General features: G+C 34.9%; 1 protein-coding gene across 1 annotated transcript; it reads left to right on the top strand.

Annotated features, from left to right (window-relative positions):
• Positions 1-11229: 11229 nt before the first annotated feature.
• Positions 11230-13067, top strand: LOC147558947 (homeobox-leucine zipper protein HAT14-like). The gene is made up of 4 exons (XM_086660700.1): positions 11230-11778; positions 11872-12191; positions 12294-12373; positions 12473-13067. The coding sequence occupies exons 1-4, from the start codon at positions 11499-11501 to the stop codon at positions 12792-12794; spliced, it is 1002 nt and encodes a 333-aa protein (XP_086516826.1). The 5' UTR covers positions 11230-11498; the 3' UTR covers positions 12795-13067.
• The last annotated feature ends 1858 nt before the right edge of the window (positions 13068-14925 follow it).

The raw sequence follows: 14925 nt of genomic DNA, 5'->3' as shown, positions 1-14925 counted from the left end.
ATGAAGTAGTGGTACTTAGTTTAGAGATCCTTAAGTGAACATTCTAAAGTGTCACATGGAGTATCTTTACAACTTTTTTACGCGATAGAATAGAAGGTCAGTTTAATGACATTTTGGCTCGGAGCCGGAGCCGACTTTATCATCACTTTTGATATGGCATCTTAAGTAGGTAATCTTGCACAAGCCCTATTGATTATGGACATCACATACACTCCTACAATAATCCTACTTATTTCTAAACGGAACCATCCCTAACTCTGAAAAGAGTATGAGTAGAGACATATTGATTAGGTTGTGTTCAATCTTGTGTAATCATCATCATATTTTTATTAGAACATGATATATACATAATAAGAAGAAGATATAATAGAATAGAAGAGGACTCAATCATGCTGTTGATTCAACAGTTTCTTGCTTTTGGGGGTACAGTACAACCAGAGCATGCGTACTTAGCTTTTCCCATCCTTTTCATTCCTTCATTATTTTACTCTCAACTTTTTAATACTACAAGAGTTGAAAGATTGTAGAGAGAGAGAGAGAATAAGGAGGATTTTGACTCTCTCTATCTAGACTAGAGGATGGTTTCACTTTTGGAAGAGGGCCTATGAAAAATAGAGAATGTTATTTTAATACTCATAAACTGCAATCATAAAAATGATGGGGAAGGTAACAAAGTAAACGATGACATTCTCTTTCTTTTTCTACCAATCCATGCTCCTTGCTTTTTCTTTTTCTTGTTTACATCATCTTCCACCACATTTGATCATGAATGTTCTTTGTTTTTTTTCTTTATAGGTTTCTTGTTCAAGAAAGAAAGATGGGTAACCCAAGTTGGCCAACATTGTCCACTCTCCCAATAATCAACTTTCATGCTGATATACCTAATTATATGCCACAAAGTATGGCATGGAATTGACCTTCTTTATTCATAAATAAAGCAAGTGGATATAGAAACATGGGTCTACTTTCAACAAAAAGAAATATATACATTGGTTATGAATAATCATTTTGCTTTAAATATAATTGATGACAAATTCATGAAATTCTACATTTCAAATGAGGTATTTATTTCTATCCCTCTAATAATAGTAGCTTATTACAAGGTCAACTCACAAGATTAGTATGTAATTAGGATAGTGTACTCCAAACAAAGGTTTTGAAAACACAAATTTCCAGTATCGCTCGGAAAAGATCAATGTTCTAATTTGCGTTTTCAGGCTAAAGACACACAAATTTTGAGTATCGTTCTCTTCACTACTCTTTCTTTCTACTGTTGTATATGAAATATTCTACAGTAACATTATCATAAAACTAAATTCTTTAACGTCTGAGCTCAATCTTCTACTCATCCAACTTCTTAAAAAGAGAGTCACGACGAATAAGACGTGGGTTATAACCTTGTTTGCCATATCTTGGGGTCTCCAACACAAAAGACTACTTCGTTATAAAATGGAGAAAATTCAATTAGCAAAACAAAAAAATGTGCAACATATTTACAATAAATGATAAATATGTAAGATTTTACTAGTTATGAAGTGCACAAACACTAGAGATCTATACACCTCTCCCTATTGTCAAACAAGATAAACCATTGCATTTATGTAATCACTATGTTCAATTTAGTTATTTTATTTTAGCCCCCTGCTTTATGACCGGCTTGTGGTTTTTTATTTTTCGTAAATTCAAATTTAACTTTTTTTTGTTAACACCGTCAATTAATTTCAGTGATTAATTTTCTTGTTTCATAATTGTTCGTGTTATAAAATTAATTTTGTAAATTGAAAATTTGTCTCCTTTTAAATATGGGTTGATTTAAAAAAAATCAATTTATTTTGAACAAATTAGGGGGCGAAAATGGAATTTGTATAAAAAAGAATAAAGACACCTCATCACTCCTCAATTTTATCACCTCTCTCCTCCGCATCATCTCTCGTCACCTCATCCTATTTTCCGACGAAGGTCGCCGACTGGCTAATTTTCTCAGCGACGTTCAAATTTTTCTTTTTTATCTTTCTCTCTAATCTTCCTTTCTCTACTTTCTCTCCAGCGAAGGGGGGAGCCCTTCGACGGAGAAACCAAACCTTAAAAGTCTGGTTTCACTGAAACCAGATTCGGTCTATTAATATTGTGTTTATATAAGAATTACATACAAACTTTTCTTATGAAACACATTGAATTTTAGCTACAACAAAACTTCAATTATCACGGGTTACCTCGCCTCTATAAATATTGTGTTTAATAAGACTTACATACAAATTTTTCATATGACCCACATAAAATTTCGTGATTTTCTCTATTACATTTTAGGGGGGGGGGGGTAGTGGAGCAAGACTTTCGCGGACTCTTGAGAGTCCGCGAAAGTCTGAGGCATTCAAATCCAGACATTTGAGAGTCCACGAAAGTCTGAGGCATTCAAATCCAGACATTTGAGAGTCTATGAAAGTCCGAGGCATTCGATTGTAGACAAAATATGTCCCAGACTTTGGTGGACTTCATAGTTTGATGAATTTGTGAAGGATTTGGGACAAATTTGGAAGCCAAAATGTCTTTCAAAAAACAAGAGACATTTGAAGTCCATCATGTGATCAAACAACAATAATAATATTAAAATAATAAATGTCTACCAAATGTCCATCAATGTCCACAAATATTCACAGATGTTTACGAAAGTCGAAAAATATATTTTTGAAATGTTAGTATAAATATATTATTTCATGTGATTAAACAATAATAATAATATTAAAATAATAAATGTCTACCAAATGTCCATCAATGTCCACAAATATTCACAGATGTTTACGAAAGTCGAAAAATATATTTTTGAAATGTTAGTATTAATATATTATTTCATGTGATTAAATAATAATAATAATAATAATATTAAAATAATAAATGTCTACCAAATGTCCATCAATGTTCACAAATATTCACAGATGTCTACAAAAGTCGAAAAATATATTTTTGATTAGCACAAATATAATATGCATTACACATTTTGTCAATGGACTCAAGATCTTAAAATGTCCCCAGGACATTTTGTCTATGGATCAAATGTCTTGAAATGTCTATAAAGACATTTTGTCTACAAACTCTCAATGTCTTGAAAATGTCTATGAACACATGTTGTCTATAATAACTCATCCGAAATGTCTTGAAATGTCTACGGGACATTTTGTCTATGAAAGTCTGTGAAAGTCCCGCTCCACTACCCCCTTTAGATTGGAAAGGATGGATAAAAGTATGGTGTAAAGGAATTGGTGTCAACTTTAACATTATACTCTCAACAAAAAAAAAACTTTAACATTATACATTTAAAAAAAAAAAAAAAAAACTTTAACATTGTTCAATATGGGAACTAATAATTGAGAATCAAAATTCTAAAACGTAATCAACGGTTAGAGAACTTTGAAGCAATAGACAAAGTTGTCCTTGTTCATCATAATGAATGCAAGACCCAAGACAGAACACAAATAAACCTAGAAAGTAATAAGACTAGTCTCTTTCTCTCTCTCTCTAACATTCATATTTCTCTCAGGGCCCTTTCTTTTACTTCAATCCTTCCTCTCTCTCTCTCTCTAGGTTTTGTAAGAGAAAATCATCATGACGCTTGACTCCCTCACGCACGCGATTCAGTTGGACTCTTTCTCTCTCTCTCTCTATATGCTCAGCCTAATAGTCTTTGAGACGACGGGTCAGCCTGCAAAGGCTGATTTTGTCAGACCCGAATTCTAACAAGGACAGTTCTCTCAAAGATCCTCTCTGAACCCGGATCTTCAACTACTCGGGTTTTAACCCACCTGAATACCTGATCCGTACCCTCCCCACTAGACCTTATTTAATTACACTAGAAACTCCCTCTGCTCCTCTACTAGTAGTAGGGCACTTTTTCATATGTCTCCCCCATTACACCTTTATCAGACATAATATCCTAAATTTGGCCATGTAATCTCAACAAAATTATGTGATCTGTGTTCAATAACTTCCATTAAGATACACATCAATGCTAACCAACAACTACATGGAGTGAAAGATAACAAACTACTCTTTGGTGTCACCCTGGGCGGGTCGGGTTGCCCATACGTAATATTAAAACAATAAAACGGTTGAGGTTGTGTGGTTGAATATTGTTTTCGATTTTAGACCATTTACTGAGTCGAATTGAGAAGGTACTGTCTACTCTGGGCTTGAAGAGCTAAATAGTCGGACCGAGACAAACAGTCATTAAACAGGCTCAAGAGCCAATAAACACTCGCGCACAAGGGTGGAGCCAGGATCGGGCAGTCCTTGCCTGCAGTTAGGGTTCAAATCTTGAGAACTTGTACATTTTAGGTGACATAGAGCGGTAGGATTTTAATAACCCAATCGCATTCCAGATCACGGGATTGACTCCCATCCCCCTCAAATCTTAGTTTTGTATTTTTTACTTTGTGAATTAATTCTGTATTGCTTCTTGCATGACAGTTTTTCACTTTTGATCCTTATTTTTGAACCAGATTCTATTTTGACTTCTTTCTATTTAAATTAAATTTTATCGCATGTGGTAGGTTCCATCAGATGTTCTAGTTCTTTGTCCTCAAATTATCAATGATTAGGATCGGGAAAACGGTTCGGAAATCTGAAAGCCGATCCTAACCGCCCGATCCGAGACGACCCAACGCCCGATAAGCACCCGGCTCGGGCGTACCTGGTCCGAAATATCGGGTGGAAGTGGGCGGACTCGGGTAAGGCCTCTTACCGGCGTCCCGACCCATCACACCTGCCCGTTACCTGTCTGCCACCCGCACAACTAAAAAGGCCTGCGACCTGTTCACTCGATATGACTCTCTACCCCACCGCCCATCTTATTAACCTTAAACCCTTCGTTAGATTATATTATCCAACGGCTGAGATATCTTGCCTCTTCGGCAGACATCCTCAGTCGTTGGATTATATGGTTCTCACCTATAATACACTCCAAACTTTTTTATCTTTTTTTACAAACCCCGAAACAGCCTCCACTGATCCAAGCCTTCCGCCTCCTCTTCCACCGACCACCAGACCACTCACCACCACCGCACCTTGTCGAAGCTCTAAATCTCTCTCTCTGATTACTCTAAGCTCTGACTCTCTCAGTCTCTTTACAAACCCTTCTATCTTGTCTCTGAATCTCTCCCTTTTTTATTACTCGAACATTTGGATCTCTCCCTCTCTCTTTAAAAACCCTTTTATCTTGGCTTTGAACCTCTCTTTCTCTTTCTCTTATTACTTGAAGTCTTGGACCACCGCACTTTGTCGAAGCTTCTCCAACCATCGCATATTCTCTTGAACTTTGAAATAGTTAGTAATCCTAACTGAATCATTAATTTTCTCATCTCATGATCTCTGAGTTGTAAACGGATCCTAAAGATGTATTTCTTTGTTTTTTTTTTGTTAATTGATGTAAATCAAAAGATGTATCAAGATCTACTCTAATAGTAATGAGAAAATTTATATTAAAAATTTGTACTCATTTTTTATATTTTAAATTAATTTTGGGTTATTTCCCAACTAGCCCCTAACTTTGTGACCAGTTTCCTGCCTAGCCCCCGACTTTATAAAAAATACCCAAATAGACCCCTTTTTAATTATAGTTATAACATCGTTAACTTGTCATCATCTATCTCTCATCACCTCTCTCTGCCACCTCATCGTCTACACTGGCAAAAGTCGCCGACCGATCAAATTTTCGGCCAACGACCTTCAAAAAAAAAAAAAACTCTCTTCTCTCTGAAAAAAAAATTTTTATCCTCCCCCCTGGGTTTGCTATTACCCCTTTTTGTGATTCCGGGGGAATGTGAATCGTAAACTCACTTCCCCCTGAGTTTGCTATTACCCCTTTTTGTGGGAATCACATTCCCGGACCCACACCATTCTCGCGAGCCAAACAATGATCTGTAATGTGATTCCCGGGAATCACATTCCATTGCCACACCATTCTCGCGCGCCAACATGGCCTAAAAGTAAAAAAATTATTTTCTAAATAATTTTAGGCTAGTCCGGGTTAGTTTAATATCCTCGCTCTGCCTTCGCTCACGCTAATTACTTCCACCTCTTATTTCTTGAGTGATTTGCATGTGTGTTAGTCAAGCGACTTATTTATAGCTATGATAGTAATAATACTTTAGGTTAGGGAATAAAAGTTGATATCTTCGACCTAATTTTTTAAACTTTCATATCTACTGAGAGTTTGACAAAAACCAAAATTTAATTCTTCCATTTTAGGATTTTACTTTAGTTGAATTGTTTTAAAGTAGTATTTGAAAGGGTAAAATCATATATGACTTTCATAATATGACAAATTCACATTTTTTTTATAAAGAAATTTTAGTTTTATCTAACGGAACCAAAATACAACTGAATTGTTATAATATAAAAAATGTTGATTTATTCAATCATTATTTAAGTTAAAAATAAGATTATAACGAACCAAGTTATGAGCTACAACATTTGGATTTCGACGACAAATTTATATATCCTAGTTAACACTTTTATGAGAATTTTTAATTAAAATTTTTTTTTTTTTTGGTTTACCTTTGATTTGATTTCACAGGTAATATTATTTGTTTTTGGTCGTTTTATCTATTTTTCTTTGTATTCTGTCTCAGACACTCAAAAAGAGCAGAGCAGTAAGTAAACTAGGAACAGAAAAGTCTAGAGAGAGAAAGAGATAAAGACAGAAGAAGAGGGCAATGAGGAGAAACCCTAAGGAATAGAATTAGAGAGAGAACCAGGACCAAAACAAGACCATTCAATCAACCCATAATAATTGCTTTCTGGGAAAAAAAAAGACTAGAGGTAAGGAAGTATAGCTTTATAATGGGACCCACTAGTCATGGTAAAGATATAGAGGGGGCAAAGTATAATTAAAAATAAATATCCAAAATGAGACCGTACTAATGATTTGGTGTTTCTGAGTTTGTCTCCTGTGGGCCCAACAAAGTGTCTCTTTCCGCCGCAAGTCCCTGCCCTCCGTTGATGTTTGTTTGTCTTTCTCTCTCTAGTTTAGTCTAGTCTGTAGGAGGAGGAGTATCTTTCCGTTTTCCGATGTGGGATTTCTTTTTAGTAGGAGTAGTAGTATTAATTAAGACAAGATGGGAGATTATTAGTGTTTTGGAGTGGGGTGGTCTAGTAGGAGAGTAGAGGTCGCCCTGGTCTGGTTTGCAGTTGCAGCTCTCCCTACTGTCGTCTGTTGCTCCCCTCCCTCCTAATGATTTGACTTCCCTCTCCTCCTTTCACTTTCTCTCTCTCTTCTGTCCTCTGCAGCTTGCCCTAACCATGTCATAATCTATTCATTTGTTACCCAATGTCATTTATTAGGTTAGTTTCAAAATGACCCGAGATATAACCAACTCATTGTCCAAATGGTCTAAGGCACGTTTTTACGGGTTTTGGTATAGGAAGAGCATTTTTTAGCAAAGGCAGTGCATTAGATAGGGAGAGCACTCCTTTTAGAATAGGGAGGGATAAATATTTTTTTTTTTAAATATCTCACACTTATACTTTGGTCCCTCCCATGTCCCATCAAACTATTTTGGACCAAAAGAAGAGAATAGAGAGTATCTTCCTATTCGACTAAACACTTTCGAGAGAGGGGAGAATTCTGTTCGACTTAAAACCTTCGATAAAATTAAAGAGAGAGAAGAGAGATAAACATCCTGAAAAGGAGAAAAGCCCTAAATCTGTTTGATTTTATCAAAAAGAGAGATATAGAGATAGAAACTTAAATCCTAGATGACTAACACAACACTCATCTCCATAGAGAGTTTGTAATTATTATTATTGCTTGATTTTTCCATAGATTTTTAGGGTTTTAACACTAATTAAAGTAATGGTGGTGTTGATAGTAGTGACGATATTAGGGTTTTGGTTGTTTATGTGAGAGAAATTACAAGTGAATGAAATATTAGATTTATTATTAATTTTTATCTAAGTCCTTCTATTTTGGCGTTATTTATTAAATAATCCTTATAACGCCCTCCTTACACTAATTTGGTAAAGGAAGAGCAAATATATAAATTGACCTTTCTAATGCACTGCCTTTACTAAATAGTGCTCTTCCTATACCAAAAACCCGTTTTTACCTATGTTTTTAGAACATCTCTAACCCCAGTCTGTCTTAAGTCGAAAATATTGTTTTTTCACCTGAAATTTTCAGTCTCAGTTTAGTCTTAAAAATTCAATTCTAACGCCTTTCTAGGTGTAAAATTTGTACATGTTGAAAACGCGTGTGAACTTTTTGAGGGTATGCGAAAAACGTGTATGATTTTGTATATGTACGAAACACGTGTTTCAACTATTTTCAAAATAATATTTTTTTCAAAGATTGGGAAATTATTCGATGGCTGGATACGTTGGTGAGATGTATTTTAATTATCAATCTGTGAATTTTTGTTACAGTTTAAAAAAAATTAAAACTAATTAAAGTTTAAGAAAATAAAATAAAATGAATTACATTAAAAAAATAATTTAAAGAAAAGATTGGAGAAGATCCTAGCTCTTGGAGAAGATCCTAGCTCTTGGAGAAGATCCTAGCTCTTGGATAAGATCCAAATGCTAGGATCGACAATCCCTAACGGTCATGTTGGTAGACTTTAGTCGACCCTAATGTTAAGGTCGACTGAAGTAGTCGGTTTTTGCTCAGTCGGGGCTTATGCATTAGGAGGTCGTGGGCAAACATTAATAATTTTGTTCTGAAATTCGAAGGTCACGCTAGTGATCAAAATATTTGCCATCAGTCGACCATTCAATAAGTCAAATAAAGATCAAAAGTCGAACGGATTGACCAGTGTCCAAGTCATCACGAAGGTGAATCTAATAGGACCTTGTTACCTAGCCCCAGAATTAAGAGGTCAACACGAGGCTTTTTATTTAGGTGCCCTAAGTCATGCTTTGGCTCTAATTCTAACCAGGTCGACCCTAGTCATGACTTTAGTCTGGCTCTTGGAACAGTAAAGGAGGTTATCCAAAAATTTGTTCGGCCTTTAAGTCGATCTTTCCTCGGGACACGGAAAGAAAAATTAGAGTTAAGGTTTACCTAACCTAAACCCTAATCTGATCTAAAGTCTATGAAGGAGAAATCAACAAACTCTGAACTAGGCTAAGAAAATTGAAAGATTAAAACACGCCGAAAAGCCAACTTTTCAAATGCGATATTGGCAAGAGATCTATCAAATAAAAGGAGAACCAAACAAGAAAACTTATCTTTTTTTTCGCCCGTCAAAGCATGGTCTCATCTCAACTGGTGTTTCACCACTGCATCATCACAACCGATTATGATAGTCGGTCAACGGAGCCTATATAAAGACAACACGTTGACCTTAATCAAGGATGCAAGGTTCAACTTCTCATTTTTAGACATCATCACACACGTTTATGTAGCGTTTAAAATCAATGATTTATTGATTACGTGTTAGTAACCGTATAAGTTCATGAGGTCTTAGCATCGAGTCTCTGTAGAAGTAATTTAGCACCAAGAGATATCACATGTAATTTAGACAATTAATAAAGTAGAGGTAGAAATAGATAAGATTTTTTTTTATGAGATAAGAAATAGATGAGCTTACAAACACGGTAAGATGACCGCAAGGGTTTTTATATCGCTTTTATGACCTAAGGTCTTAATTGGCGGTTATGCTCATCTAAATTAATGTGACGTATCATATATTGATCATGAGTATCAATATCATTCAAATGTAATGACTCTTGGAAACCGATCTTTAAAAAGAAATATGACCATACGTGGCCATCTCATGACTCAAAGACGAATCTCAATGCATTTGCTACGGGTCCGACTGGGCCGGGCTGAGTCAGATAACCCACAATCCCAGTGGTGAAGGGCTCTGCCCTCTGGTGGATGGCAGGAGGTGAGTGGGTCCCCATTTCAACACCCTCAAAAGGACACATCTTCATGCTTCTCCCATGTCTCTCTCTAGACTAAAAATCTGCATGACTTCAATTATTGCAATTATCACCCAAACATGACATGTATGATCCCTTAACCAGTCACCTATCTTTCTCCATCCCTAATGCCCCACTTTACCCCGTTATACTTACCGGACACTCCCCCGTCATCATCATCACCATCATCATCACCATCATCATCATCATCATCATCATATAAAAGAAGATAATGCGGGTAATGGGGACCCACGTTATCATAATCATCATCAAAGACCATTGAATTTTTTTAATGACCTAAACTACCGTTTTGATTGACCCTTCAAAAACGTTTTCTGTTTTTCAAGATTTTTGTGTCTCCTACTTGTGTAGTCAAATCTTTACTGACACGTGGAGATGTAAGCGTTTCTCAATGAGAGGTGAACGTTACCTTACTTTGATTGGTGAGTCAACGGTCATTGGTCTAAGGACTGAAATGATTGGCACCGTTTGATTCTTTCTTTCTTTTTTTTGCTAAATTTATTTGGTAAAATGGTAACATTAAGAGAGTTTAATGAAGTAATAAATGAGGAAGACTATTTTAGTGGGTGGTTGGTTAGAGACAAGATTAACTCAACCTGCCCCATTATTTCATTTATATTCCCTTAATTTCTTACATGGGTCGGGTCAAATTCATTAATGTCAATGGTAATTAGTGATTTTATTGACCTAGACATGGAGTCCTTAATTGTCTTTGCAATTACACAAGCCATGATTGTTCAACAGGTGTAAAATTGTTCAACAGGTTGTAAAATTGGTGTACATTAGAATAAGTAGTTTATATTGCACACGTAAAACACTCTCGATTCATGGAACCAATCATACTATCGACGATTATTCAACTGCAATAAAATCAATGTATCATTAAAATCGCCAGTTTCTTTTTCTTATAATAGATCTTTACAGTACGTTGTAAAAAAAAATTTAAGTTCGTAACGTAAATAATCGTAGTTATTACATTGTTCTGAAAAGTTTTTCATTCATAACGTCATAATTTGTGTTTATAAAAGTTATTTCAGTCAGAGACAATGTGTATCCCAGTCTGTGTTTGCCTCAACAAATGTAAAATTTTGTTTATTAAACGTTTGCCCACCTCAACTTTTGACTAACAAATAACTACTAAAAGATTTATACTATCTAATAAAACGTTTGTTAGACCTTTGACTTACAAATAACTACGAAAAGACTTATATCTGATACAAACGTGAAGTTCACTTTGGACGAATAATAATACGAGCCCTATAAAATTGTCATATGGCTGGGTATATTGAGAGTCCTCTAACAATATATGGATGGCTAAGAAACAATGAACTTGGAGCATTCTCACACATGAGAATTTCAAGATGAAAACAAAATTTTATTTTCCTTTAGCTTGTTCCACACGTGTGTGTCGTAAACCTTTGGTTGTCGGTCAAACTCTTTGTATTTGTGTTTATATATATAACAGGATTTGGATAGGATCTCTGTTTCCTTTCCAATACAAAATCTACTTTCTCTTTCTCTCTCTCTAAAATCTCCTCTTTTGAGATTCTCTGGTAATAGGGATGGAGTTGGGTTTAAGCTTAGGAGAAGCTTCAACAAGAACATATAGTGGGTTTACTGATAAGAATCATAATAAGATGAGTAATAAGAGTTTAGGGTTTTGCATGGGTTTAAGTGTTGGTTATTATAATGGTAGAGATGAAGAAAACTTGGATAAAAATGATGAAGAACAAAGAGATGAGAGAAGGGTTTCTTCTGTAGATCCATCTCTTCATCTTAATCTTCTTCCTTTAGCTTCTACTACTAGAAATCAAACTGGGTTTCCATGGATTTCTGAAAATGGTACCTAAAAATCATCACAATCAATTTTTTTTTCCTCTGTTTTTATTGTTTTCCTTTTTTTAGGGGTTTGATTGATTTGAGTTAATTTTGTAGGGAATTCTGAAGTGGGATTAAGAGGATTTGATGTTAATCGTTTACCATCAACTGAAGAGATCGATGATGGTGCTCCAATTTCTTCACCAAATAGTACTGTTTCATCTTTTCAGATTGATTTCTCTGTTTGCAGAAATGGAAATGGAAGTAAAAAAGATTCAGAAATTGCTGGATTAAATGAAGTTGATACTGAAAAAAGTTCATCTAGAGCTAGTGATGATGAAGAAGATAATAATCTAACAAGAAAAAAACTCAGACTCTCAAAAGAACAATCTGCTTTTCTTGAAGAAAGCTTCAAAGAACACAATACCCTCAACCCTGTAAGAACAAACAAATTTCTAGAGAGAGAAAATTATTCTAGAGAGAGAGAGAGAGAGTTATGTTAAATACTAACCCATTTATTGTTTGTTTTTAAACTGTAGAAACAAAAGATTGCTCTAGCAAAACAGCTAAACCTAAGACCAAGACAAGTAGAAGTCTGGTTTCAAAACAGAAGAGCAAGGTGAGATTTTGATTTAGGGGTTTTACAAATCATTTACTTTTCATTAATGGGTTTTGTTTGATTTTGATTTTGTTTTGAAACAATTAATAATTTTTACAGGACAAAATTGAAGCAAACAGAGGTTGATTGTGAGTATTTAAAGAAGTGTTGTGAGACATTAACAGAAGAAAACAGAAGATTACAGAAAGAATTACAAGATTTAAGAACTTTAAAATCTTCTAATCCATATTATATGCAACTTCCGGCAACAACTCTTACTATGTGCCCTTCTTGTGAACGTGTAGCCACCACTAACACCACCACCACCACCACCACCACCACCACCAACAACAACCCAAACTCATCAACTTTCTCTCTCAACCAAAAACCCAAATTCTATCCCTTCTTTCAATCTAATTCTCACCCATCTACTACTTCATAGAATTTTACTTATTTCTTAGTCATGTCATCAATGGCAATTTTGTTAATAACATAATATTTAGTTTTTTATTATTTGTTTTTTTTTTTTTTTTGAATGAAGATGGGTTTATTTTGTTTCCTTCTTCTTGGTTTTGTATGAAGTGATTTTTTGAGAAAGAAAGTAAGGGGGGAATGAGAAAAGTAAAAAATCCTTGGTGATTAGTCGGTTGAACTTTTTGACAGGTTGTATTAAATTTGGAAAAGAAAATATATGAAAAAGATTTTGTTTGTTGTTTTTTTTTCTTTTATTTAGTAGGATATTACTAATTTGTAAGTAAATCTTACCTTTTTCATTAATTTATAATCAATCAATGATGATGGATCTGTTTTACTAATGATTAAGCATGGTTCATGTTTCATGGAAGTTGAATATTGTAGGGAACTAGGGGACATTATTGTCTTTTATTACTTGGTTAATTGACAAAATAGAAAGTAGTACAACCATGATATTATAACAGATGGAATGTTGGGTCTTGCACTCTTGCCCCCTCTATAATACGTCACTCCAAAATGTGAAAACGAGACTATGCCCCGTGAGTCTTGGGGTTGATGGGTCGGGCCAGGATTTGGAGGGTGTTCATGTCGAATTTCGACTGACTGACGTGTTGGGTCATGATTTAAAGAGAGAGTGAAAATTTCTCTCTCCAGATCCTGGTGCGACACGTCAACCTGTCGGAATTCTATCGAGATTCGTGTCGGGCATACCATCACGACTGAAAAATGGGAAAATGTTACATGATCGGTGTCCGGTGGGGTAGAAAATGTTGTGTATTATCAAGAGTACCAATGATGGTTTGGTGTGCATAAATATGATTAAGTACTATTACTAATAAAAATAAGTGATGTGAAAATTTTCCCTCCACATGCATACTAATTCATATATACTTGCAAAAATTATATTAGGTTCAAAAATCATGTCCAAGCATGGTTTTACCTACCTTTGTATTACAGTCTCCATGTAAAATTTTGGTTTTACTTTTACCCTAGCTGAACAAGTGAATGATTGCTCATCAGGACTAAGTCGACTAAGGACATTTCTTTGTCTTGTTCCAAAGATAACATTCAATTCATATCGTACTATAACTTAAGAAAATAGCATATGGATTTAGATTTGTCTCTTTACATTTCATACCGTCACAATTGGACAGGGTAATATGTCAACTAGAATTTCAGCTATGGTCCTAGCTGTACTAAAAGAAAAGAAAAAAAATACTATAATCACTTAGAATTTGAGATTTCCAGAAAACTAAAAACCATTAAGACAAGTTAAACTGTAGGTAAAAGTAGGCTTGTAAATGGTAACTTATCGGATTGGATATAGACATATCCGTATCCAAATTCGACAAGCTATCCGATATCCGATAACGATAATAATCCGACGGATATTATAAATCAATATCCGAATCCGATAATATTAACGGATATCAGATATTATTCGATATCCGAAACTTTATCAAAATTTTAAACTTTCTTTTTAATTTTTAACCATTAGATCTAAATAATAAACCTCAACCATACATCTTATGTATTACGATGAATAAATCTAAACATTTATTATTATTTTTATATTAGTTATCGGATACAGATATTTATCGGATCGAATATTAGTGTATCCGTATCCAATGTCCGATAAGCAGATATCTGATAAGAAATATTTGAATTCGTATCCGGTATCCGAAATTTCAAATATTGTTTTAAAATTCGAACACGGATGCGGATCAGATGTCGAATATTCAATTTTCCCGTAAAAGTTAATAGATTTGCTCGATGTTACAGGGAAGAAATTTTGTGCGACTCAAATACTTTGGGGGGAAAAATACATTCGTTTCTCCAACCCATCACCACTTTTCCTCTTCACACCAGCAGAGATCGCGACAAAATTAGATCATAGTCGACCCTTTAGCTCTCGGACCACCACCACTTCCACCATTTATCTCTCCTATTTCCTTTCTGTTCTGGTGAAGAGGAGGGTCTCTTTTGCTGAAACACCCAATCCGATTTGGGAAAAAGCCCAAACTAGATTGCATTCTTGCATAGGTGATTTCTCCAAACTACGTTGTAACACCTCCTCGAGGAGATAAAGAGAGAGACAA

This window comes from Eschscholzia californica, unplaced genomic scaffold, assembly GCF_041429995.1.
Source record: "Eschscholzia californica isolate CP2 unplaced genomic scaffold, dmEscCali1.0.p SCAF_2, whole genome shotgun sequence".
Classification (NCBI taxonomy): Eukaryota; Viridiplantae; Streptophyta; class Magnoliopsida; order Ranunculales; family Papaveraceae; genus Eschscholzia; species Eschscholzia californica.
This window is presented reverse-complemented; position numbering and strand designations above follow the sequence as displayed.